The sequence below is a fragment of the Podarcis liolepis genome (genome assembly GCF_965112155.1).
Source record: "Podarcis liolepis genome assembly, chromosome: 15".
Classification (NCBI taxonomy): domain Eukaryota; kingdom Metazoa; phylum Chordata; class Lepidosauria; order Squamata; family Lacertidae; genus Podarcis; species Podarcis liolepis.
In genome coordinates this window covers 8,234,500-8,258,946 of record NC_139566.1, presented here as the reverse complement: position 1 = coordinate 8,258,946, position 24,447 = coordinate 8,234,500, and the positions used below count along the sequence as shown (strand labels likewise).

The following is a 24,447-nucleotide window of genomic DNA, read 5'->3' as shown; positions in this document are numbered from 1 at the left end:
TCACCATAATCTAGATCACTCCCAGGAAACTCTATGCCCTTCCCATATTCTCAAAAACAGGTTCTATATTATTTTTATGAGGCTCTAAGTAAATAATACAAAGGACTTCCTCATACTATGTGCCAACTTGGTGTTGGCAAATGATGGACTGTGACTGGTCACAAGTTTGTTGGGGAAGGGGAGGGAAGGCCCCCCCCCCAAGTGTGTTGCTGAAGGAAGAACTTAACCATATATCTTGAGCAAGAGGTGACTGGTTTGAGGGATTAATGTGTAAAGAAACAGAGATTTCACAACTAGGGGTGGTAGCAAAATACTGGATAGAGTATAAAAGGTGGGTGCTTCATAGGACTCTTCACCACACCTTGGCTGATCTTAGCTCTCTCATCAATCTCCATCTGAGGTAAGTTGAAGACAACGGGGAGGTTTCCTTGTCTGATTTTGTAGGTTTCAGCCTTTGTGTTAGAGATAGGATGCTACTTGTTTTTCAGGGTATCTGCTGATGCTGCAGCTGAGACCTGAATAGCCTCCCCTGCAACAATAAAAACCAGGGGAGAGATCTCATCTGAGAGGTGGCCAATGTGGTGCTTTCTTGATGTTGCTGGACTCTCAATGCCCATCACCTTGACCATTGGCCAGGCAGGCTGGGGATGATGGGAGACGGAGTTCAGCAACATCTGGAGGACTTCGGCCTTTAAATTTCTGTAAGTGCCTTTAATATGCGATCCCTGATTGGTGGGGCATGTGTCTAGGACATGGATGGGGAGCCAGATGTTTCTGTCTACAGCTCCCATCATCCCTAATTATTGACCATGCTACCTGGAGGTGAGGGAGTCTTAGCAGCACCCAGAGGGCCATGATGTTGGCTCTCCCTGCTCTAAGACAGTGAATCCCAAGCTGGTGCTCTCCAGTTGTTTTGCACTGTAGCTCACATCAGCCCCAACATTGTGGCCAATAGCCAGGGCTAATGGGAATTGTAGACCCAGACATCTGGAGGACACTCAGTTGGGCAAGGATGTCTAGGATCAGAGATGGCTTAGAATTTTAAGTGGCTTAGAAAAAGTGGCTTCAATAATAACTAAACAAGGGTGTAGAACATACAATGTGTCTTACTGTAGAGGGGAAAGACTCTCGCCAGGTGACCTGCATATCTCCTCAGATGACCTGTCCAGGTCCTAAGTCTGGATGAACCACTTCAAGGCACTCACTTGTGTGTGTTTAAACCAAATATTTAAACTAGACTTGAACTGTTTCTTTCTTTTGTCTAAAATGAGAATCTATCTATCTATCTATCTATCTATCTATCATCTATCTATCTATCTATCTATCTATATCTATCTATCTATCTATCTATCTATCATCTATCATCTATCATCTATCTATCTATCTATCTATCTATCTATCTATCTATCTATCCAGGATTGCCTTTGACGAAGTCATTCTGTTAGGTAGGATCCCAGAAGGGTGGTGAACCTGGAGCTCTCTAGATGTTGCTCTAAATTAGTTGCATGTAACCCACTGGCCTCGTTCCACTATTGCTGCAAAAAAATGCCCCCGGCATCAATATTTCACCATAATCTAGTTCACTTCCAGGAAACTCCATGCCCTTCCCATATTCTCAAAAACAGGCTCCATATTATTTCTATGAGGCTCTAAGTAAGGAAAACAAAGGTTTTCTTCATATTATGCGCAAACTTGGTGTTGAATGGTCATAAGTTTGTTGGGGAGGGGGAGGGAAGGCCCCCCAGGTGTGTTGCTGAAGGAAGAACTTCACCATATTTCTTGAGCAAGAGGTGACTGGTTTGAGGGATCAGTGTGTGAAGAAACAAAGATTTCACAACTAGGGGTGGTAGCAAATTACTGGATAGAGTATAAAAGGTGGGTTCTTCATAGGACTGTTCACCACACCTTGGCTCATCTTAGCTCTCTCGTTAATCTCATTAATCACCGTTTGAGGTAAATTGAAGACAACGGGGAGGTTTCCTTGTCTGATTTTGTAGGTTTCAGCCTTTGTGTTGGAGATAGGGTGCTACTTTTTTTCCAGGGTATTTGCTGATGCTACAGGAACACCTGAATAGTCTCCCATTCATCATCCCTGACCAGGGGTGAAACTCATCTTTATTTCTCCTGGGTCAGAGACTCAGTTTGGCGTACACACACACACACACACACACACACACACACACACAGCATTTGTGTATGAAAACTCCTTCATTTCTCAAGGCTGTCTCTCCACTCTGTGTGCGACTGCGTTAGTCAATTTTCCCTTCCTTCCTTCCTTCCTTCCTTCCTTCCTTCCTTCCTTCCTTCCTTCCTTCCTTCCTTGTCTCCAGACTTTGTTTATCCAGTCTTCAATGGTTGGAGTCATTCTATTTTCCCAGTCATGGTAGATAGTTATTAAATATTAAATCAATATTAAAAATAAAAAAATTCCTTCCAGGAGCACCTTAAAGACCAACTAAGTTAGTTCTTGGTATGAGCTTTCGTGTGTATCTGAAGAAGTGTGCATGCACACGAAAGCTCATACCAAGAACTAACTTAGTTGGTCTTTAAGGTGCTACTGGAAGGATTTTTTTTAATTTTGACTATGGCAGACCAACATGGCTACCTATCTGTAACTGGAATCAATATTAAAGGAGACATTTAATGGACTTTTTGCATTTATTCTTATGCTCTTATGTCTATTTAGGTTACCAACAGAAAACCTTCAAAATGTCCAAGTCCAAGACTCAGATGCAAGTTCTGGCCGATGGGATAATTGAAATGTTCCATAAATATTCTGGGAAATCTGACACCATCGACAAGAAGGAGTTCAAGAAGATGATCAATGAGCAGTTTCCTGACTGCGTTGAGGTGAGGTGGAGATAAGATGGGCGTGGGCAATTGTTGGGCACTTGAAGCCAGAGGTGACACATTGGCATCAATGTGTAGCACGCCTCTGGGCATGTTAAGATAGTGATTGGCACTTTAGCAAGGCAGCACTTAGAAGTGAGCAAGGCTACCCTGTTAGGGAACTATATTTAGGGATGGGTGGATATGTCCATTTCAGTGGGTATCATTTTCTCATTTTCTCTTAAATTCAGTTCTCCACATTTTGAAAATTTATGTATTAAAAAAAAATAAAAATCCTCTTTTGGCAAAGCAATTTCCTCTTATAATGATTTTTTGGGTATGCTATTTTCACTAATCTATTTTAAAAACACTTTGCCATAGTAAAAAAAGAGAGTAGTAGTAGTAGTAGTAGTAGTAATAATAATAATAATAATAATAATAATAATAATAATAATAATAATAATAATAATTTTTATTTATACCCCGCCCTCCCCAGCCAAGGCCGGGCTCAGGGCGGCTAACAAGCAATAATAACAAACAATAAAAACAAGTTGAATGAACACAATGTATATAGTACATGCGTTTCTTAACACTTAGCTGGATAAGTACATTCCAGAATCTGAAGAAAGGTGAATTTGGCAGGGTGAGATTCAAATGTGAACTGGATTGGATTTCTCCCCTGTAGATAGATATAGATATATAGTGTCAGGGAACTGACATCAGAGGCACGGGAGAAGGAGAGGGTCTCTGATTCTGCAGGAAAAGGTCCCAGCGCTAGGGGGAGACTCCGCTGGGAAAGAGGGGAAGAGAATGAGTGTAACACCAGGGATCCAGGAGAGCAACGGGACAGGGAGGTGCAGGGGCTCCAGGACTCTTCGTTGGAAGTTAGCGAGGAGAGCCCAAGCACCCCGCTGCCCACGCCCACCCTGCGCAGGAGACTCCCGCGCAGTGAGAGGCGGAGACGATTGGGCGTCAAACAACTCTTATGTTGGCAGCGCTTTAAGAAACGCCCACAGACAGATTCTACGAGTGACTAAGGGCAGCCACGCTGAGATGGGCTGTGCAGTCCGGAGGGTTTAACCAGGCAATCCGATGCTCAAACGGGGCAGGATTACGCACGAGTAACTCCCAACCACTACATATAGATATACATCTCAGGAGAATTGGGGGCTCAGGCTTCTCAGACATTCCTGAGAGCCAGTGTGGTGTAGTGGTTAAGAGCAGTAGCCTCGTAATCTGGGGAACCGGGTTCGCGTCTCCGCTCCTCCACATGCAGCTGCTGGGTGACCTTGGGCCAGTCACAGTTCTCTGAAGTCTCTCAGCCCCACTCACCTCACAGAGTGTTTTTTGGTGGGGGAGGAAGGGAAAGGAGAATGTTAGCCGCTTTGAGACTCCTTAAAGGGAGTGAAAGGCGGGATATCAAATCCAAACTCTTCTTCTTCTTCTCCTTCTTCTTCTTCTTCTTCTTCTTCTTCTTCTTCTTCTTCTTCTTCTTCTTCTTCTTCATCCTCATATAAAGTATCTGAGAAAAGCAATGCTCCCTGAGACCTAAAGCCCAATTAGTCTAGCATCTGGCTCTCACAGGGCCCAACCAGATGTCTCTGGGAAGCTTACAAGCAGAAGCTAAGCACTAAAAGAGGAATATACCCCCCTTTAAATGACCTGAATATTAAAAGAGAAAGTTTTCTTCTCCTTTTTAAATATTCTGCATTTTGAACTCCTTTACGTTGCTGCTCATTTGGGTCTGCGTTCAACTTCTGCTGATGTTACTTTGCATTAATACCATTCTGTTAAACTGGTAGTGGGGAAACTTTCAGTCCTCCGGTTGTGGCCTGAACTACAACTCCCATCAGCCCTGGCAAGTAGGGCCAATGACCAGGGGTGAGAATGGGAAGTGTAGTCTTGATGATGTCGGGAGGTTCTCCCCATCTATGGCAAACCTTTGTTTCGCGATGGTCTGATGTCTTAGATGCATATCAACAAATTTCAACCCGAAACCTTTTGTTCCTCCCTTCCTTCTCCTCCCTACAGTACCCACAAAACCAGCAAGGAAAAGACAAGCTCTTCAAAGACCTGGATACAAACAAAGATAACGAATTGAGTTTTGAAGAATGGATCCGTCTGGTTGGGTCATTCCTCACTTGCGCCCACGTTAAGTTCCACCAGCATGAGGGACATCACCACCACCACTGAGAAGAGACCCAGCAGGTCCTCCAGGGGACTGTGGTCAGGGGCATGTTGGATACCAACCTTCCAAACAAACAAAGCCCCCCTGCCCACATCCCCTAGCTTGAAATGTAATGTTTTGGCAATAAAATAAGAAATAATCATTTAACTTGGAAAGTCTAGGATGTCTTACTTTTTGGGGTGACAAGGCAGTTTGAAACAGGTTTTGAGACCGGCGGGGAAAGGTTGTGTTAGTTTTCTGGTTCTGGCTTCCATGCTGTATTCATCTCTGCGACTTCTGCTTTTTACAACAACCCCTCAGTGCGACTCCATTCCTACTTGACTCACAACTCTGCCAAGTATGTTGCCCTTGTAGAACGCTCTGCTGAGTCCCTGCAACATTCTTAGATGATAATAGGGACATCAGCATTTGAGGAATGTTGGAGGGTATGCAATGTTTTTATGGGATCAGAGGCCTTTCAGGAAATACCTAAAATCAAATATTAAGCCAAGTGATGCTCAGAAACTGGATGAGGCCAAAGGGAACGGGCACCGAAAAGCTAGCTTTGCAAGGCTTTGCTTCAGCCGCATTCCCCTTCCTTGCAGTTGCTCACTTAGACATGTAGAAGCAAGTTGATTCTTTGTAAAACAGCCAGCGGATGAGATTAACCCCGCCCCCACCTGATGCTTGAAGAAAATAGAATCTCTCACAGAATAAAAAGAGGAAGACAAAAACAAAGGGAAGCATACAAACACACACAGGGACGTATGTGTGTGGGTCTCCCTCTTGGGAAGAAATTTAAAATCCTCTCAATATATGTACTTAAATATGGGGGAGGAAAAAGCGCTACTGCAGGGTCACCGGTTGGAGGAGGAGAGGAAGAGGGTGAATGCAAAGGAGAGGAAAAGGGAAGATGGAGGGAAGAAAGGAGGAAAGTGAAAGATGAAGGAGAAGGGTGGAAAGCGGAGAAGGATGTAAGGAGAAAAGGAGTAGGTTAAATATAAAAAGGAAGGATGGAGTAAGGGGACAATCATGGTAATGGATGGAAGGAGAAGCGGGTGTATGGAATAAAGGAAAAGAGCTGAGGAAAGAGGGAGAAAAGAAGGGAAGGGGAGGGAGAGGGAGAGAGAGAGAGAAAGGAGGATGGAACAGGGAAGGCAACCAGAGGATGGATAAAAGGGATGAAGGATGAAGAGGAAGGCAGGAGAAGGATGCTGTGTTCTGCATAGATCCATTGATTGCTACTTGTAGCCAATGGTAGTCCTACTCAGAGTAAACCCATTGTAATACACATGGTTCACGTCAGTCTATGTGTCTTAGCAGGGTCTCCTCTGGGTATAAGTTGGCTGCATATGACCCATGGAAATCATTCCGACCATTGCAGAAGATAATGCACCCAGCATTCCATATTGCGCAAGAATGCATGCCGTTTTCAGAAACTTCGGGCCCCACCTATATCTACAAAACGGTTTAACCACAATGTGATTAATTAGTTCTAAGAAAGCGATGAAAAGCGATGCCGCGCCATGGGTGTAAACCTGTTGTTCCTAAATGATGAACGTGATTGGCCACAAGCTGTAGGGAGGGAACCCCAGCCCCCAGAGGTGCCTAGCTGAAGGAAGATCTCCATCAGATAGCTTGAGAACCAGGTGCTCAGGGTTAATCGGTTCAACATGGGAGTGTTATTTGAGAAGGAACAAAGATTTCATAAGTGGGGGGTGGGAGCAGGACTCTGGATAGGGTATAAGAAGTGGGAGCAATTTAGGGCTCTTCATCCAACTTTGGTGCATTCGAACTCTCTTGTTTATCACCAACGAAGGTAAGCTGAAGACTATGGGAAGCTTTCTTGGGTTCTTGTTGGGTTATACATTGGGCATAGGGTGCTAAATCTTTTTGAGATTATCAGCTAGGGCAGGGATGAAAAACCTGTAGGCAAGAATCCAGATGTTCTGGACTCAAACTCCCACCAGCCCCAGTCAGCGTTGTCAATGGACAAGGATGACAAAGTCTGGCAACCTTTGGAGGATTGTATGTTCCCCATTGTTGCAGTAGCTCTAACACAATTCAAGGTGCTCACATTGGTATTTAAAACCCTAAATGTCTCACTAGTTCCCTGCAGAACCTCTCAAGTGATATGGTCTTTGTAGGTCCATCACTCTCTGGAGTTTGGTTGGTGATGGTGGCCTGGAGAAGACCTTCTCTGTGGCAGCCCCTTAGTTGTGAATCTCCTTCCACAAAGAGGTTCATCATGGAGTTGGAAGGGACCCAAAGGTTCATCTCATCTAATTCCTTGCAATGCAGGAATCACAGCTAAAGCATCCATTGTAGATGACCATCCAACCTCTGCTTAGAAACCTCCAAGGAAGGAGAGTCTACAACTTCCTGAAGGAGTCCATTCCACTGTCAAACAGCTCTTACTGTCAGAAAGTTATTCCTGTTTAGTCGGAATCTCCTTTCTTTAACTTGAATCCATTGGCACATCCAGCACCTTCATTATACAGCTTCCAGTATAGAGGCACCACTTTATGCTGGCTTTTGACACTTGTAAGTTGCTTTAAATGGGTTTTAATATGGTGCTTTAAGGTTGAAACCTGCCTTGGGACCTTACGGGAAAGGGTGGAGAATAATGACAATCTCAGTACTTGTGAGTACAGTGGAACCTCGGATTGCGGACATAATCCATGATGGAGGCATGTCTGCAACCTGCAGTGCCGTGTCGGCACACGCATGGAGCTGTCCTCTCCCCTCCACCAAATCTGTTCTGGGAGTTTCCCCAACCCTCTGGAGCAGATGTAGGGTGTGGAGCCTAGGGAGATAAGGTAAAGTTCTGTTATGTAAGCTGAGATTCTTCTGCTAACAGAATAACTTGGAGGTGTCCAGACCAAGATATTTAAGAGTATCGCTGGCAGCATCTATAGATTTACATTTAACAACAACCATCTCCTTGCACTCTGTTGCACCAACGCATTATGAAAACTCTCCATTTCTGAAGAAAACAATTCCAAGGCTGTCCACTCTCTCTGCCCCTGGCTGTATTAGTCAATTTCACCATGTTTACCAGGTCTCCAGATTTTGCTTATCTACTTGAGATATTTATCTTTATATTTTTGAGTTTTTCGAGTTTTGACAGATAGTTAGGCAGAAAACATGTATTATCCTTTTCTACGAAAAGAAGTGCTGGAACTCACCGTGAATGCCTCACTTGTTCTCTTATTATGGCAGTGGAGCCCACCTGACTTTTCCTGAGTTCTGGCACAAAAAACCGCTTGTATATCGCAATTTAAGGCCGGATCTTTAACTAACTAAAAAACAAAAATAACAGACAGGTTTGTCAGGAGTGCACATCCTGGGGTTATTTTCATTTCCCTTATTGCATGATGGGAAAATTACATTCTTTTAAGATAGCCCCCAACACATGTTGCATGTTTGCAGTAGAAACTTGGGTAAGTAGATAATGCAATCAATGAATATGTAAGTAGTTCTACAGGTAAGCCATCTGAACAACACTTAAACGAACTAAATAAAAAACAGAATTCAAATGGAGAGCTGTCCTGTGCTAAGTAGGACACATGGACACTCTATTCTTAATCCTGAAGAATTATAAAATCAAAAATTTGGAAGGTACCCTGAGGATCATCTAGTCTCAACTCCCGGCAATGCAGGAATATGCAGCTGCCCCATATGGGTATAAAACCAGCAGCCTTGCTGTTATCAGCACTACGCTCTAACCAATGAGCAACAAATAATCCAGGCAGAGCCGCTCATGTGTTCCTATGAATTCCCAGGTTACCACCAGAAGCCCTTCAGAATGTCCAAGCCCAAGACTGAGTTCCAACAACTTGCTGAACAATACATAGACATCTACCACAGGTACTCTGGGAATTCTGACAGCCTTGACAAGCAGACATTTAAGAAGATGCTGGACGAGCAGTTTCCTGACATTGATGAGGTGAGGGGGAGATAAGAATAGGCAGGGGCAAATTCTGGCCACTCAAGGGCCTGGGACACCCATTGGCACCAGTGTGCAGGGCTCCTTTGGCCACGTTAAGAGGGGGAGGGGCTGAAATCTCACCAGGTCTCTGCTTTGAAGGTTGTTCAGCTACTCTGAAAACAAAGCCTATCTAGGGATGGGCAGATATGTCTGTTTCAGTCACTTTTCAGTCTTAAATCCCATTCTCCCCATTTGCGCTGATTTTTTTTTTTTTAATGTTTACTGTAATTCTTTCCTATTAAAGATATTTTTGCATGCATTTTTGCCCAATATACACATTTTTGCAAAGCACGTTTCCCTAATACGCTGCATTTTTGTATGTTATTATTGCATAGATGATCGATATAGACAGATAGATTATAAATATATAGATGATAGTGATGAAAGATGATAAAGGGAAGTAATTGATATTTTAAGGATGTAAAAATGAGTACTTTAAATTGTAAAACAGAACATTTAATTAAAAAGATAGATAGATGATAGATGATAGATGATTGATGATAGATAATAGATAGATAGATATAGCTATATTTGTGCACACCTTACTGTGGCATATGAATTTTTATACATATATAAAAATACATACAATACATAATATTTTATACATATTACTTGGCTGAGGAAATGCAACAAACACATCTGAAGTCTTTCCCCCTCCATTTTCCCACCCCTAACACTGCAGTCTCCCTTGAAGAAACAAAAGAGAGACCAGCTCTTCAAGGAGGCGGACATAAACAAGGACGGCAAACTGAGTTTTACTGAAGTGGCCCACCTGATTGCAAAATTTATCGCTGAAACTCATGACAAACTCCACAAGTAAGAAGGGCGTCCCCTTGGCCACTGGGAAAATGGCCCAGCTCATCCTCCAGGAGATGGTTCTCAAGGGCGTGTTGGATGCTAACTTTCCAAACATACACAAACCCTTTTCCGCATTCACTATCTTGGAATCTAATGCTTTGGCAATAGAATAAGAAATAAACATTTTGCTTGGAAATCATTGGGTGTTTTATTTCAACCTCAGTCTGACAAACTACGGTGTTACTGCCTTTTCTATATTCAATCTCTTGCCTGGGAGACTATGGAAGATTTGCTTCTTCACACACCTCTGCCTGCCTTGCAGGTTGATTCACGATACATGTGGACATCTAGTCCTGCGTTCCTTGCTCAGGGATCCATCAATAGAAACCTCCTCTGGTGTGGTGGCTAGGAGACGAGGCTTTGTTTGATTTATTTCTTGAATTTATCTCCCCTCTTTCCTCCAAGAAGCTCAAGGTTCTGTACATAATTCTCCTCCTCATTTTATCTCCACAACAACCCTTACGCATTAGGTTAGGCTGGGAGTGAGAGACTGGCCTCAGCTCACCCAGTGAGGTCCATGGCTGAGTGGGGACTTGAAACCTGGTCTTCCAGAGCCTAGTCTAACCCTCTAATCACTACACCACACTGTCTCTCTCAGTTCAACTCTACAATTCCGTGATTCTTCTGCATCAAGGAGTCCATGTGTCCTATTTAGCACAGGACAGCTCCCCATTTGAACTCTATTTTTTATTTAGCTCATTTAAGTGTTGTTCATATGACTTGAGGGACATGGGTGGCACCGTGGGGCCTAGGACTTGCCGATCAGAAGGTCAGCGGTTCAAATCCCGATGGGGTGAGCTCCCGCTGCTCGGTCCCTGCTCCTGCCAACCTAGCAGTTCGAAAGCACGTCAAAGTGATATCGAAGTACGGTAAGTCATATGACTTACATCAGGGGTCAGAAAACTTTTTCAGCAGGGGGCCGGTCCACTGTCCCTCAGACCTTGGGGGGGGGGTGGACTATATTTTTTGGGGGGAAATGAACAAATTCCTATGCCCCACAAATAACCCAGAGATGCATTTTAAATAAAAGTGCACATTCTACTCATGTAAAAACACCAGGCAGGCCCCACAAATAACCCAGAGATGCCTTTTAAATAAAATAACATATTCTACTCATGGAAAAACATGCTGATTCCCGGAACGTCCGTGGGCAGGATTTAGAAGGCGATTGGGCCGCATCTGGTCCCCGGGCCTTAGTTTGTCTACCCATGACTTACATATATAACTACTTACATATTGATTATTTGCATTATCTACTTACCCATGTTTGTATTGCAAAAATGCAACATGTATTGGGGACTATCTTAAAAGAATGTATTTTTGCCATGATGCAGTAAGAGAAATGGAAATGACGTCAGGAGGTGCACACCTGACAAACCTCTCTGTTATTTTTGTTTTTTAGTTAGTTAAAGATCTGGGCTTAAATTGTGATACACGGGCAGTTTTTTTGAGCCGAAACTCAGCAAAAGTCAGGTGGGCGCCATTGTCATTATAAGAGAACAAGTGAGGCATTCATGGTGTGTTCCGGCACTTCTTTTCCTAGAAAAGGGTAATGCATGTTTTCTGCCTAACCATCTGTCAAAACTCGAAAAGCTCAAAAATAGAAAGATAAACATCTCAAGTAGATATGCAGTTCTGGAGACCTAGTAAACATGGTGAAATTGACTAATACAGCCAGGGGCAGAGAGAGTGGACAGCTGTGGAACTGTTTTCTTCAGAAATGGAGAGTTTTCATAATGCGTTGGTGCAACAGAGTGCAAGGAAATGGTTGTTGTGAAATGTAAATCCATAGGTGCTGCCAGGGATACTCTTAAATATCTTGGTCTGGACACCTCCAAGTTATTCTGTTAGCACAAGAATCTCAACTTACATAACAGAACCTTACCTTTCTTATCTCCCTAGGCCCCCCATCCTACATCTGCTCCAGAGGGTTGGGGAAACTCCCAGAAGAGATTTGGTGGAGGTGACAGGGAGGGGAGAAGGAAGGCCCTCCCCCAGGCCGCTGTCACCAACCAATCTCCAGAGAGCGATGGAGCTGCAAAGAGGGCCCCCTTGGCCAATCACTTGAGAGGGTCCGTAGGGAAGGAGGCAGTCCTTGAGATAATTAGGGAGTGAGACATTTAGGGCTTCAAACACCAATGTGAGCACCTTGAATTGTGCTAGAGCTGCTTACAATCCTCCAAAGGTTCCTGTACTTTGTCAACCTTGTCCATTGACTATTAAAAACTTCAGGATCTAAGTAATGAAATAACCGTATTTTTTCGTGTATAAGACAATATTTTTTTTCTTTAAAAAATTGAAGTTTAAAATATGGGGTCATCTTATGCACTGATAGTGCATAGTGCATATTCTTAATTTTGATTCTCAAAAAATAAGGGGCATCTTTTACACGGGTGCATGTTATACACCGAAAAATACTATAATTAATATGTAAGTCACTAGAAGTAAGCCATATGAGCAACACTTAAATGAACTCAATAAAAAAAAGAATTCAAATAGAGAGCTGTCCTGTGTTAGGTAGGACACATGGACACTATTGTTGATCCTGAAAATCATAGAATTGCTGAGTTGGAAGGGACCCTGAGGATAATCTGGTCTCAACTCCTGGAATTGCAGAAATAAGAAGCTGTCCCATATGAGGATAAAGGATGCACAAGAATGCATGTTGTTTTCAGAAACTTTGGGTCCCACCTATATCCACAAAACAGTTTAACTGCAATATGTTTTATGAATTCTAAGAAAGCAATGTTGTCCAGAGGGTGTAAACTTGGGGCTCCTAAATGACGGACAGTAATTGGCCACAAGCTGCAAGGAAGGAACTCCAGCTCCCAAAGGTGTCTTGCTGAAAGATCTTCCTCAGATACCTTGAGCACAGGGTGCTTGTGGTTAATGTGTGCAACTGGGGAGTGTCATTTGAGAAGGAGCAAACATTTCGCAAGTGGAAGGGGGTGGTAGCAGCATTCTAGATGGGGTATAAGAGGTGGGAGCGATGTAGGGCTCTTCATCCGACTTTGGCGCATTCGAACTCTCTTGTTCACCACCACCAAGGTAAGCTGAAGACTATGGGAAGCTTTCTTGGGTTCTTGTTGGGTAATACATTGGACATAGGGTGCTAAATCTTCTTGAGATTATCAGCTAGGGCAGGGACGAAAAACCTGCAGGCAAGGATCCAGATGCTCAGGATTCCAACTCCCACCAGCCCCAGCCAGCATGGTCAACGGACAAGGATGACAAAGTCCAGCAACCTTTGGAGGATTGTAAGTTCCCCATCTTTGCAGCTGCTCCAGCCCAATTCAAGGTGCTCACATTCGTGTTTAAAGCCCTGAATGTCTCACTCCCTATTTATCTCAAGGGTTGCCTCCTTTCCTACGGACCCTCTCAGGTGACATGATTGGCCAAGGGGGCCCTCTTTGTAGATCCATTGCTCTCTGGAGCTTGGCCTTCCCTCTCCCCTCCCTGTCACCCCACCAAATCTGTTCTAAGAGTTTCCCCAACCCTCTGGAGCAGATTTTTTTGGGGGGTAGGAGCAAGGGGGTGGAAAGAGAGCCTAGGTGAAGTTCTGTTATGCAAGTGCTAACAGAATAACTTGGAGGTGTCCAGACCAAGATATTTATGAGTATTCCTGGCAGCATCTATAGATTTACATTTATCAGCTACCAGTTCCTTGCACTCTGTTGCACCAACACGCTATGAAAACTCTCCATTTCTGAAGAAAACAGTTCCAAGGCTGGCCACTCTCTCTGCTCCTGGCTGTATTAGTCAATTTCACCATGTTTACTAGGTCTCCAGATTTTGCATATCCACTTGAGATATATATCTTTATATTTTTGAGTTTTTCGAGTTTTGACAGATACCGTATTTTTTGCTGCATAAGACTAAATTTTCCCCTCCTAAAAAGTAAGGGGAAATGTGTGTGCGTCTTATGGAGTGAATGCAGGCTGCGCAGCTATCCCAGAAGCCAGAACAGCAAGAGGGCTTTCACTGCACAGAGATCCTTCTTGTTGTTCTGGCTTCTGAGATTCAGAATATTTTTTTTCTTGTTTTCCTCCTCCAAAAACTAGGTGTGTCTTATGGTCTGGTGCATCTTATAGAGTGAAAGATACGGTGGTTAGGCAGAAAGCATGTATCACCCATGGTATTTTTCTAGGAAAAGAAGTGCCATGAATGCCTGACATGTTCTCTTATAATAGTAATGGTGCCCACCTGACTTTTGGCGAGTTCTGGCTCAACCCCCCCCGTGTATTGCAATTTAAGGCTGGATCTTAAACCAACTAAAAAACAAAAATAACAAATAGGTCTGTTGGGAGTGCACATCCTGGGGTTACTTCTCTTATTGCATCATGGCAAAATTACATTCTTTTAAGATAGTCCCCCATACATGTTGCCTGTTTGCGTTACAAACTTCAGCATTTTTTTTTATAAGATATTTATTAAAGATTTTTGGATATAAGAAAAAAATAAAAAATAAACATACAAAATAATAAACAATTAAAAACACACATTAATTTTCAATGACATAACTTCCATACCCTTATTTCCTCCGACCTCCTCATACTTCCCTTCTTTGTATTCCAGTTCAATTTGTTAGTTCAGCAAATCCTTACCATTAAACTTTTACCCATTTATAATCCTTTTTTCATATCTCCTAAAGCATTACAGCTGGAAACCACTTAGTTTCTATCCAACATCTTTCTAACATTCATTCATTTTACAATATTTCTTTAAATAGTCCTTAAATTTCTCCCAGTCTTCTTTCACTGACTCTTCTCCCTGTTCTCGGATTCTGCCAGTCATCTCAGCCAGTTCCATGTAGTCACTCACAACCTTCAGCATTTAAGTAATGTAACTAATCAATATGGAAGTCGTTGTACATGTAAGCCATATGAACAACACGTAAATGAGCTAAATGAAAAACAGAATTCAGATAGAGAGCAGTCCTGTGTTAGGTAGGTCAGATTGACACCTTATTCTTGATCCTGAAGAAACATAGAATTGCAAAGTTGGAAGGGACCCTGAGGATAATCTGGACCCAACTCCCTGCATTGCAAGAATAAGAAGCTGTCCCATATGGGGATCAAACCTGTAACCTTGGTGTTATCAGCAACACGCTCTAACCAACTGAACTACCCAGGCAGAGCCGCTCATGTGTTCCTATGAATTCCCAGGTTGCCACCAGAAGCCCTTCGAAATGTCCAAGCCCAAGACTGAGTTGCAACAACTTGCTGAACAATACATAGACCTCTACCTCAGGTACTCTGGGAATTCTGACAGCCTTGACAAGCAGGCATTTAAGAAGGTGCTGGACGAGCAGTTTCCTGACATTGATGAGGTGAGGGGGAGATAAGAATAGGCAGGGGCAAATTCTGGCCACTCAAGGCCCTGGGACACCCATTGGCACCAGTGTGCAGGGTTCCTTTGGCCACGTTAAGAGGGGGAGGGGCTGAAATCTCACCAGGTCTCTGCTTTAAAGGATGCTCAGCTACTCTGAAAACAAAGCATATCTTAAATCCCGTTCTCCCCATTTGCGCTGCATTTTTTTAAAAAAATGTTTACTGTAATTCTTTCCTATTAAAGATATTTTTGTATGCATTTTTGCCCAATATACACATTTTTGCAAAGCACCTTTCCCTAATACGCTGCATTTTTGTATGTTATTATTGTGTAGATGTATGGTGTGTGTGTGTGTGTGTGTGTGTGTGTAGAGCACACTTTACTGTAGCATATGAATTTTTATACGTATTACTTGTGGCTGGGGAAATGCAACAAACACATCTGAAGTCTTCTCTCCTCCATTTTCCCACCCCCAACACTGCAGTCTCCCTTGAAGCAACAAAAGAGAGACCAGCTCTTCGTGAAGGCAGACATAAACAAGGACGGCAAGCTGAGTTTTGCGGAAGTGGGACGCCTGCTTGCAATATTCCTCTCTGAAACTCATGAAAAACTCCTCAAGTAAGAAGGGTGTCCCCTTGGCCACTGGAAAAAATAGTTCCAGCAAATCCTTCAAGAGATGTCAGGGAAGTGTTGGATACTAACCTCCCAAATATTCACAAACCCCTATCCCCATTCACTATCTTGGAATGTAATGCTTTGGCAAAAGAATAAGAAATAAACATTTTACTTGGAAATCATTTGGTGTCTTATTTCAATCTCAGTCTGACAAACTGCAGTCTTACTGGCTTTTCTATATTCAATCTCTTTCCTGGGAGACTATGGAAGATTAGCTTCTTCACACACCTCCTTCCATCTTAGAAGTTCATTCCCATCTAGGTCAAGTATTTGAATTTCCCAGACATAGCTGGGATTCGGATGTCAGAAACAGTGTCCGGGAGGAAACCACTGAAATGTCAGATTGTATGGCAACCCATGTTGATTTGCGCAAATTTAATTTAAAATAGCCCAAAAACTTCAGGGTTGTTTTTCTTTTAGGTCTTGAACAACCAAATAAAGCTTAAAAACTCCCCCCCAACCCTCCTTTTGAAACATGGAAATCCTAATATACCTATAAGCAACCCTTGGTGTGATTGTTGGAACCAAGAGCAGTGGTGCAGCATGGGGCAGTCACCCCAGGAGCAAAATTGTTAGGGGGCACAAAATTTCAACACCCAGTGCTGCCTCAATACAGCTGTGAGCTTCCATTCCTGGGCTCCACTAAAACAGCTTCTCCATGGAAACCAAGAAGGTCCCTTTCCAGACAATGGAACGATTCTTCTTTCCTTATCTCTATGGCTTCAGTCTCTTGGTTGATGCGGAAGCTGTTAGGCAGCTGTCTCCCTCCCTCCTTCCCTCCCTCCCTCCCTCCCACTCTGCATGGCCCTGTGTACTGGCAACCCATGTTATGCCACTGCCTGAGAGTCCAAGGTTCAAATCTCCACTCACCTATGAATCTTTGTGGGTGTGAACTTTGGGGCACTCACTGTCTCTCAGCTTAACCTAGCATGCAGGGGGGGGGGGTTATGAGGATATAACAGGGAGCAGGAGAAGCCACTCTAGTCACCTGGAGCTACTTAGGAGGTAAAAATTGGGAGACCAGCAGCAGGTGGAACCAGATTCTTTTAAAATAAATGTTATTTGCAATCTTCACTTTTACAAGTTTTCACCTTTACAGTGGTGCCTCGCAAGACGAAATTAATTCGTTCCGCAAGTCTCTTCATCTTGCGAGTTTTTCGCCTTGCGATGCACGGTTTCCCATAGGAATGCATTGAAAATCAATTAATGCGTTCCTAGGGAAACCGCCTTCAGACCAGGTCCGGGGACAGTCTGTCCCCGGACCTCTTCTGAAGGCTGCGGGGGGGGGGGAGGACAAGGGCTTTTCTTCCCACCCCCAGCATTTTAAAAAACCCCGGGACAGCGGAGGACTTCTCCGCTGTCCAGGCGATCTTAAAATGCTGGCGGGCGGCATTTTAAAATCGCCCCGGACAGCGGAGGACTTCTCCGCTGTCCGGGGCGATTTAAAAGCCCCTGGGAAGGCAGGCAGGGGGGACAAAGACTTTCGCCCCCGCCTGCCTTCAGAAGGTGTTCCCGCCCCCCGCCCCGCTTCGGAACAGCGTTCCGAAGCGGGGCGGCTGGGGCAGGTGTTCCCGCCCCCCCGCCCCGCTTCGGAACAGCGTTTTAAAATGCTGGGGGTCGGGAGCGAAGCGTTCGCTGCCGACCCCCAGCATTTTAAGATCGCCCGGGGCAGGCGGGGGGGGGGGAAGGCAGGCGGGGGGGAGCAAAGACTTTTGCCCCCCGCCGGCCTTCAGAAGAGGTCCTCTTCTGAAGGCCGGCTGTGGGCGAAAGTCTTTGCTCCCGACCGCCAGCATTTCCCTATGGGCTTTCGTCTTGCGATGCAAGCCCATAGGGAAATTCGTCTTGCGAAGCGCTTCCAAAACAGAAAACCCTTTCGTCTTGCGGGTTTTCCGTCTTGCGAGGCATTCGTCTTGCGGGGTACCACTGTACATTCACTAACAGAAACCGATACACCATCGACTTCCCTTCCCCCCCTTCCATAGTCCATTCTGGTCATCCTCTGCTGCTGCATATTCTAATCCATGGGTACGCAAACTAAGGACTGGGGATCGGATTTGGCCCAATTGCCTTCTAAATCTGGCCCGTGGAAGGTCCAGAAATCAGCATGTTTTTACATGAGTAGAATGTGTGCTTTTATTTAAAATGCATCTCTGGGTTTTTTGGGGGGCTTAGGAATTTGTTCACCCCCCCCAAATAGTCTGGCCCCCCACAAAGTCTGAGGGACAGTGGACCGACCCCCTGCTGAAAAAGTTTGCTGACCCCTGTTCTAGTCGTTCCATGTTAATTCTTTCTCATTATGTCACAACTTAATTATATACTGCTAGTCCTAACATTTTAACTTGTTTACAGTTATCCTTCAAATATTCTTCAAACTTTTCCCACTCTTCCTTAAATGCTCCCCCCCTCCTGTTAGTTAAACTTCCAATTTCTGCATAATCCATCAATTTCCACCCCCATCATTCAGCCCGGACACTGAGGTCCAGCTCCGAGGGCCTTCTGGCGGTTCCCTCACTGCGAGAAGTGAGGTTACAGGGAACCAGGCAGAGGGCCTTCTTGGTAGTGGCACCCGCCCTGTGGAACGCCCTCCCATCAGATGTGAAGGAAATGAGCAGCTATTTTATCTTTAAAAGACATCTGAAGGCAGCCCTGTTTAGGGAAGCTTTTAATATTTCCCTAATACGCTGCATTTTTGTATGTTATTATTGTGTAGATGTATGGTGTGTGTGTGTGTGTGTGTGTGTGTGTGTGTAGAGCACACTTTACTGTAGCATATGAATTTTTATACGTATTACTTGTGGCTGGGGAAATGCAACAAACACATCTGAAGTCTTCTCTCCTCCATTTTCCCACCCCCAACACTGCAGTCTCCCTTGAAGCAACAAAAGAGAGACCAGCTCTTCGTGAAGGCAGACATAAACAAGGACGGCAAGCTGAGTTTTGCGGAAGTGGGACGCCTGCTTGCAATATTCCTCTCTGAAACTCATGAAAAACTCCTCAAGTAAGAAGGGTGTCCCCTTGGCCACTGGAAAAAATAGTTCCAGCAAATCCTTCAAGAGATGTCAGGGAAGTGTTGGATACTAACCTCCCAAATATTCACAAACCCCTATCCCCATTCACTATCTTGGAATGTAATGCTTTGGCAAAAGAATAAGAAATAAACATTTTACTTGGAAATCATTTGGTGTCTTATTTCAATCTCAGTCTGACAAACTGCAGTCTTACTGGCTTTTCTATATTCAATCTCTTTCCTGGGTGACTAGGGAAGATTAGCTTTTTCACACACCTCCTTCCATCTTAGAAGTTCATTCCCATCTAGGTCAAGTATTTGAATTTCCCAGACATAGCTGGGATTCGGATGTCAGAAACAGTGTCCGGGAGGAAACCACTTAAATGTCAGAGTGTATGGCAACCCATGTCGATTTGGGCGAATTTAATTTAAAATAGCTCAGAAACTTCATTTTATTTTTGAGATCTTGCAAAACTAAATAAAGCTTAACAACCCCCCCCCCCAAACCCCCAACAAACTTTTTCTGGAATATGGCAACCCTACTATACCTAGAAGCAACGCTTGGTGTGATTGTTGGAGTGTTGGAACCAAGAGCAGTGGTGCAGTATTTGGGGGTGGGGAGCACAGGGCCAGTCACCCCAGGAGCAAAATTGTTAGGGGGCATAAAATTTCAACACCCATTGCTGCCTCAATACAGCTGTGCACTTCCATTCCTGGGCTCCATTGAAAACGGCTTCTCCATGGAAACCAGGAAAAGAGCTTTCCAGACAATGGAATGACTCTTCTTTCCTTATCTCTATGGCTGCGGTCTCTTGGTTGACGTGGACACTGTTAGGCAGCTGAATGCGTATGCGTATTCCATCTGTCTCCCTCCCTCTCTCCCACTCTGCATGGCCCTGTGTACTGGCAACCCATGTTATGCCACTCTCTGAGAGTCCAGGGTTCAAATCTCCACTCATCTATGAATCTTTGTGGGTGTGACCTTGGGGCACTCACTGTCCCTCACAACAACCCTGTGAGGTAGGTTAGGCTGGGAGTGAGAGACTGGCCCCAGCTCACCCAGTGAAGTCCATGGCCGAGTGTGGACTTGAACCCTGGTCTTCCAGAGCCTAGTCTAACCCTCTAATCACTACTCCACACTGGCTCTGTCAGCTCAACTCACACGGGTTCAAATTTCCACTGCCTCCTGAGCTGACAGCTGCAAAGAGGGAATCAGCAAGAGCCTTGGGCCACCCTGGCCAAATCTTAATAACTACCACTACCCTAAAAGGTAAAGGGACCCCTGAACGTTAGGTCCAGTCGTGACCGACTCTGGGGTTGTGGCGCTCATCTCACTTTACTGGCCGAGGGAGCCGGCGTACAGCTTCCAGGTCATGTGGCCAGCATGACGAAGCCGCTTCTGGCGAACCAGAGCAGCGCACGGAAACGCCGTTTACCTTCCCGCCAGAGCTGTACCTATTTGCTTGCACTTTGATGTGCTTTCAAACTGCTAGGTTGGCAGGAGCTGGGACTGAGCAACGGGAGCTCACCCCGTCGCAGGGATTCGAACCACTGACCTTGTGATCGGCAAGTCCTAGGCTCTGTGGTTTAACCCACAGTGCCACCCACGTCCCTTTATCACTACCCTAAGGAGTCTCAAAGTGGCTAAGATTCTTCTTTCCCTTCCTCCCCCACAACAAACACTCTGTGAGGTGAGTGGGGCTGAGAGACTTCAGAGAAGTGTGACTGGCCCAAGGTCACCCAGCAGCTGGATGTGGAGGAGCGGAGACGCGAACCCGGTTCACCAGATTACGAGTCTACTGCTCTTAACCACTACACCACACTGGCTCTCAGTTCTGGCAACACACTGACTCTCAGTTCTGGTGCTTGCCATTGCCAATATAAGAGAACAAGGCAGGTGTCTGTGGTGAGTTCCGGCATCTCTTTTTCTAACCACTTTGGGATTCGAGACATTCAGGACAAGGTCTCAAAGCCATGGTGTCTTAACATTTTCTTGTGACTGTCCCGTCAAAATCGGGTCACTTATAGAGTGTGTCTGAAGAGGTGTGTGAAGAAGGAATGAGGAACTTGAATTGATAGATCCATCAATCAATCACTACTTGTAGCCAATGGGAATCCTACTCAGAGTAAACCCATTGTAATAGAGGTGGCTAACTCTAGGTCGATGTGTTTTAGCAGGGGCTGCTCTGGGTATAAGTTGGCTTCATAGGACCCATGGAAATTATTTGAACCATTGCAGGAGAAAATGCACCCAGCACACATATTGCACAAGAATGCATGCTGATTTGAGAAACTTCAGGCCCCACCTAGATCCACAAAACAGTTCAACCACAATATGATCCATGCATTCTAAGAAAGCAATGTTGCACAGTTGGTGTGAACTTGATGCTACTAAATGATGGACGGTGATTCGACACAAGTTACAGGGAGGGAACCCCAGCCCCCAGAGGAAGATCTTAATCAGATATCTTGAACACAGGGTGGTCAGGGTTAATGGGTGCAACTGGGGAGTGACAGTTGAGAAGGAACAAAGATTTCATAAGTGGGGGGTGGGAGCAGAAATCTAGATGGGGTATAAGAGGTGGGAGTGATTTAGGGCTCTTCATCCAACTTTGGCGCATTCGAACTCTCTTGTTCACCACCACCAAGGTAAGCTGAAGACTACGAGAAGCTTTCTTGTGTTGTTGTTGGGTTATACATTGGACATAGGGTGCTAAATCTTCTTGAGATTATCAGCTAGGGCAGGGATGAAAAACATGTAGTTTTTCCAGATGCTCGGGATTCCAACTCCCACCAGCCCCAGCCAGCATGGTCAACGGACAAGGATGACAAAGTCCAGCAACCTTTGGAGGATTGTAAGTTCCCCATCTTTGCAGCTGCTCCTGTTCAATTCAAGGTGCTCACATTGGTGTTTAAAGCCCTGGATGTCTCACTCCCTAACTATCTCGAGGGCTGTCTCCTTCCATACAGACCTTCTGAGAGTTTCCCCAACCCTCTGGAGCAGATTTTTTTTGGGGGGGCGGGGGAAATGGAGAGCCTAGGGAAACAAGAAAGGAAAAGTTCTGTTATGCAAGTGGAGATTCTTGTGCTAACAGAATAACTTGGAGGTGTCCAGACCAAGATATTTAAGAGTATCACCGGCAGCATCTATAGATTTACATTTAACAACAACCATCTCCTTGCACTCTGTTGCACTAATGCATTATGAAAACTCTCCATTTCTGAAGAAAACAATTCCAAGGCTGTCCACTCTCTCTGCCCCTGGCTGTATTAGTCAATTTAACCATGTTTACTAGGTCTCCAGATTTTGCATATCCACTTGAGATATTTATCTTTCTATTTTTGAGTATTTTGAGTTTTGACAGATAGTTAGGCAGAAAGCATGTACCACCCTTTCTATTTTTCAAGGGAAAAAAGTGCCGGAACTCACCATGAATACTTCACTTGTTCTCTTATAATGACAATCGTGCCCACCTGACTTTTGCTGAGTTCCAGCTCAAAACCCCGCCTGTGTATTGCAATTTATGGCCAGATCTTTAACCAATTAAAAAACAAAAATAACACAAAGGTCTGTTGGGAGTGCCCATCCTGGGGTTATTTCCAGTGCTTTTTTTCTAGGGGTACACAGGGGTACACATACCCGTAAACATTTTTGAATCTAGTTTTGGCCTCATTGAGGAGCAGTATTTAAATATGAGTAGGGAAATGAGAATACCCCTAAACAATTTTTTTAAAGAAAAAAAAAGCACTGGTTATTTCCATTTCCCTTATTGCATCATGGCAAAAATACATTCTTTTAAGGTGGCTCGCAACACATGTTGCATGCTTGCAGTAGAAACTTTGGTAAGTAGATAATGCAATTGATCAATACGTAAGTAGTTGTACATGTAAGCCATCTGAACAACACTTAAACGAGCTAAATAAAAAATAGAATTCAAATGGAGAGCTGTCCTGTGTTAGGTAGGTCACATGGACACCTTATTCTTGATCCTGAAGAATCAGAGTTGGACGGGACCCTGAGGATCATCTGGTCCCAAGATGGGAATCAAACCTGCAACCTTGGTGTTATCAGCAACATGCTCTAACCAACTGAAATACCCAGGCAGAGCCGCTCATGTGTTCCTATGAATTCCCAGGTTGCCACCAGAAGCCCTTCAGAATGTCCAAGCCCAAGACTGAGTTGCAACAACTTGTTGAACGATACATAGACCTCTACCACAGGTACTCTGGGAATTCTGACAGCCTTGACAAGCAGGCATTTAAGAAGATGCTGGACGAGCAGTTTCCTGACACTGATGAGGTGAGGGGGAGATAAGAGGAGGCAGGGGCAAATTCTGGCCACTCAAGGCCCTGGGACACCCATTGGCACCAGTGTGCAGGGTTCCTTTGGCCACGTTAAGAGGGGGAGGCGCTGAAATCTCACCAGGTCTCTGCTTTGAAGGATGCTCAGCTACTCTGAAAACAAAGCCTATGTAGGGATGGGCAGATATGTCTGTTTCAGTCTCTTTTCAGTCTTACATTCCGTCCTCTCCATTTGCACTGCATTAAAAAAAAATGTTTATTGTAATTCTTTCCTATTAAACATTTTTGTATGCATTTTTGCCTAATATTCACAAAGCACCTTTTCCTAATATGCTGCATTTTTGTATGTTATTATTGCATATATGTATATATATGCACACTTTGCCATAACATATTAATTTTTATAAGTATTACTTGGCTGGGAAATGCAACAAACACATGTGAAGTCTTCTCTCCTCCATTTTCCCACCCCCAACACTGCAGTCTCCCTTGAAGCAACAAAAGAGAGACCAGCTCTTCAAGGAGGCGGACCTAAACAAGGACGGCAAACTGAGTTTTGCGGAAGTGGGACGCCTGGTTGCAAAATTCATCGCTGAAACTAATGACAAGCTCCACAAGTAAGCAGGGCGTCCCCTTGGCCACTGGAAAAAATAGGTCCAGCAAATCCCTCAGGAGACTTCAGGGGAGTGTTGGATACTAACCTTCCAAATATTCACAAACCCCTATCTGCATACACCAGCTTGGAATGTAATGCTTTGGCAAAAGAATAAGAAATAAACATTTAACTTGGAAATCATTTGGTGTCTTATTTCAATCTGTCTGACAAACTGCAGTCTTACTGGCTTTTCTATATTCAATCTCTTTCCTGGGAGACTATGGAAGATTAGCTTCTTCACACACCTCCTTCCATCTTAGAAGTTCATTCCCATCTAGGTCAAGTATTTGAATTTCCCAGACATAGCTGGGATTCGGATGTCAGAAACAGTGTCCGGGAGGAAACCACTGAAATGTCAGATTGTATGGCAACCCATGTTGATTTGCGCAAATTTAATTTAAAATAGCCCAAAAACTTCAGGGTTGTTTTTCTTTTAGGTCTTGAACAACCAAATAAAGCTTAAAAACTCCCCCCCAACCCTCCTTTTGAAACATGGAAATCCTAATATACCTATAAGCAACCCTTGGTGTGATTGTTGGAACCAAGAGCAGTGGTGCAGCATGGGGCAGTCACCCCAGGAGCAAAATTGTTAGGGGGCACAAAATTTCAACACCCAGTGCTGCCTCAATACA

The 24,447-nt window shown here is 44.4% G+C and overlaps 2 protein-coding genes across 5 annotated transcripts; both read left to right on the top strand.

The window, feature by feature from the left end:
* Positions 1-276: 276 nt before the first annotated feature.
* Positions 277-5,164, top strand: LOC310693832 (protein S100-A12-like). 2 transcript variants are annotated; one of them, XM_083476215.1, is made up of 3 exons: positions 277-400; positions 2,687-2,850; positions 4,861-5,164. In XM_083476215.1, exons 2-3 carry the CDS (start codon positions 2,710-2,712, stop codon positions 5,020-5,022), a joined length of 303 nt encoding a protein of 100 aa, XP_083332341.1. In that variant the 5' UTR covers positions 277-400; positions 2,687-2,709; the 3' UTR covers positions 5,023-5,164. The 2 variants fall into 2 exon arrangements, with proteins under 2 accessions (XP_083332341.1, XP_083332340.1); XM_083476214.1 differs by lacking the exon at positions 277-400 and adding an exon at positions 1,797-1,953.
* A 1,502-nt stretch (positions 5,165-6,666) lies between these two features.
* On the top strand, positions 6,667-23,953 carry LOC310694331 (protein S100-A8-like). Of its 3 annotated transcripts, none has more exons than XM_083477469.1 (3): positions 6,667-6,815; positions 22,995-23,158; positions 23,644-23,953. In XM_083477469.1, the coding sequence occupies exons 2-3, from the start codon at positions 23,018-23,020 to the stop codon at positions 23,779-23,781; spliced, it is 279 nt and encodes a 92-aa protein (XP_083333595.1). In that variant the 5' UTR covers positions 6,667-6,815; positions 22,995-23,017; the 3' UTR covers positions 23,782-23,953. The 3 variants fall into 3 exon arrangements, with proteins under 3 accessions (XP_083333595.1, XP_083333596.1, XP_083333594.1); XM_083477470.1 differs by lacking the exons at positions 22,995-23,158; positions 23,644-23,953 and adding exons at positions 15,011-15,174; positions 15,661-15,970; XM_083477468.1 differs by lacking the exons at positions 22,995-23,158; positions 23,644-23,953 and adding exons at positions 8,782-8,945; positions 9,670-9,981 and having other exon boundaries at positions 6,679-6,815.
* The last annotated feature ends 494 nt before the right edge of the window (positions 23,954-24,447 follow it).

What these genes read in the sequence shown, in the direction of transcription:
- LOC310694331 (XM_083477469.1), top strand. Translation starts at nt 23,018, where the DNA reads ATGTCCAAGCCCAAGACTGAGTTGCAACAACTTGTTGAACGATACATA. An exon ending in AGTTTCCTGACACTGATGAG is followed by an intron (nt 23,159 to 23,643) that starts GTGAGGGGGAGA and finishes CCAACACTGCAG; the next exon opens with TCTCCCTTGAAGCAACAAAA.
- LOC310693832 (XM_083476215.1), top strand. Translation starts at nt 2,710, where the DNA reads ATGTCCAAGTCCAAGACTCAGATGCAAGTTCTGGCCGATGGGATAATT. An exon ending in AGTTTCCTGACTGCGTTGAG is followed by an intron (nt 2,851 to 4,860) that starts GTGAGGTGGAGA and finishes TCCTCCCTACAG; the next exon opens with TACCCACAAAACCAGCAAGG.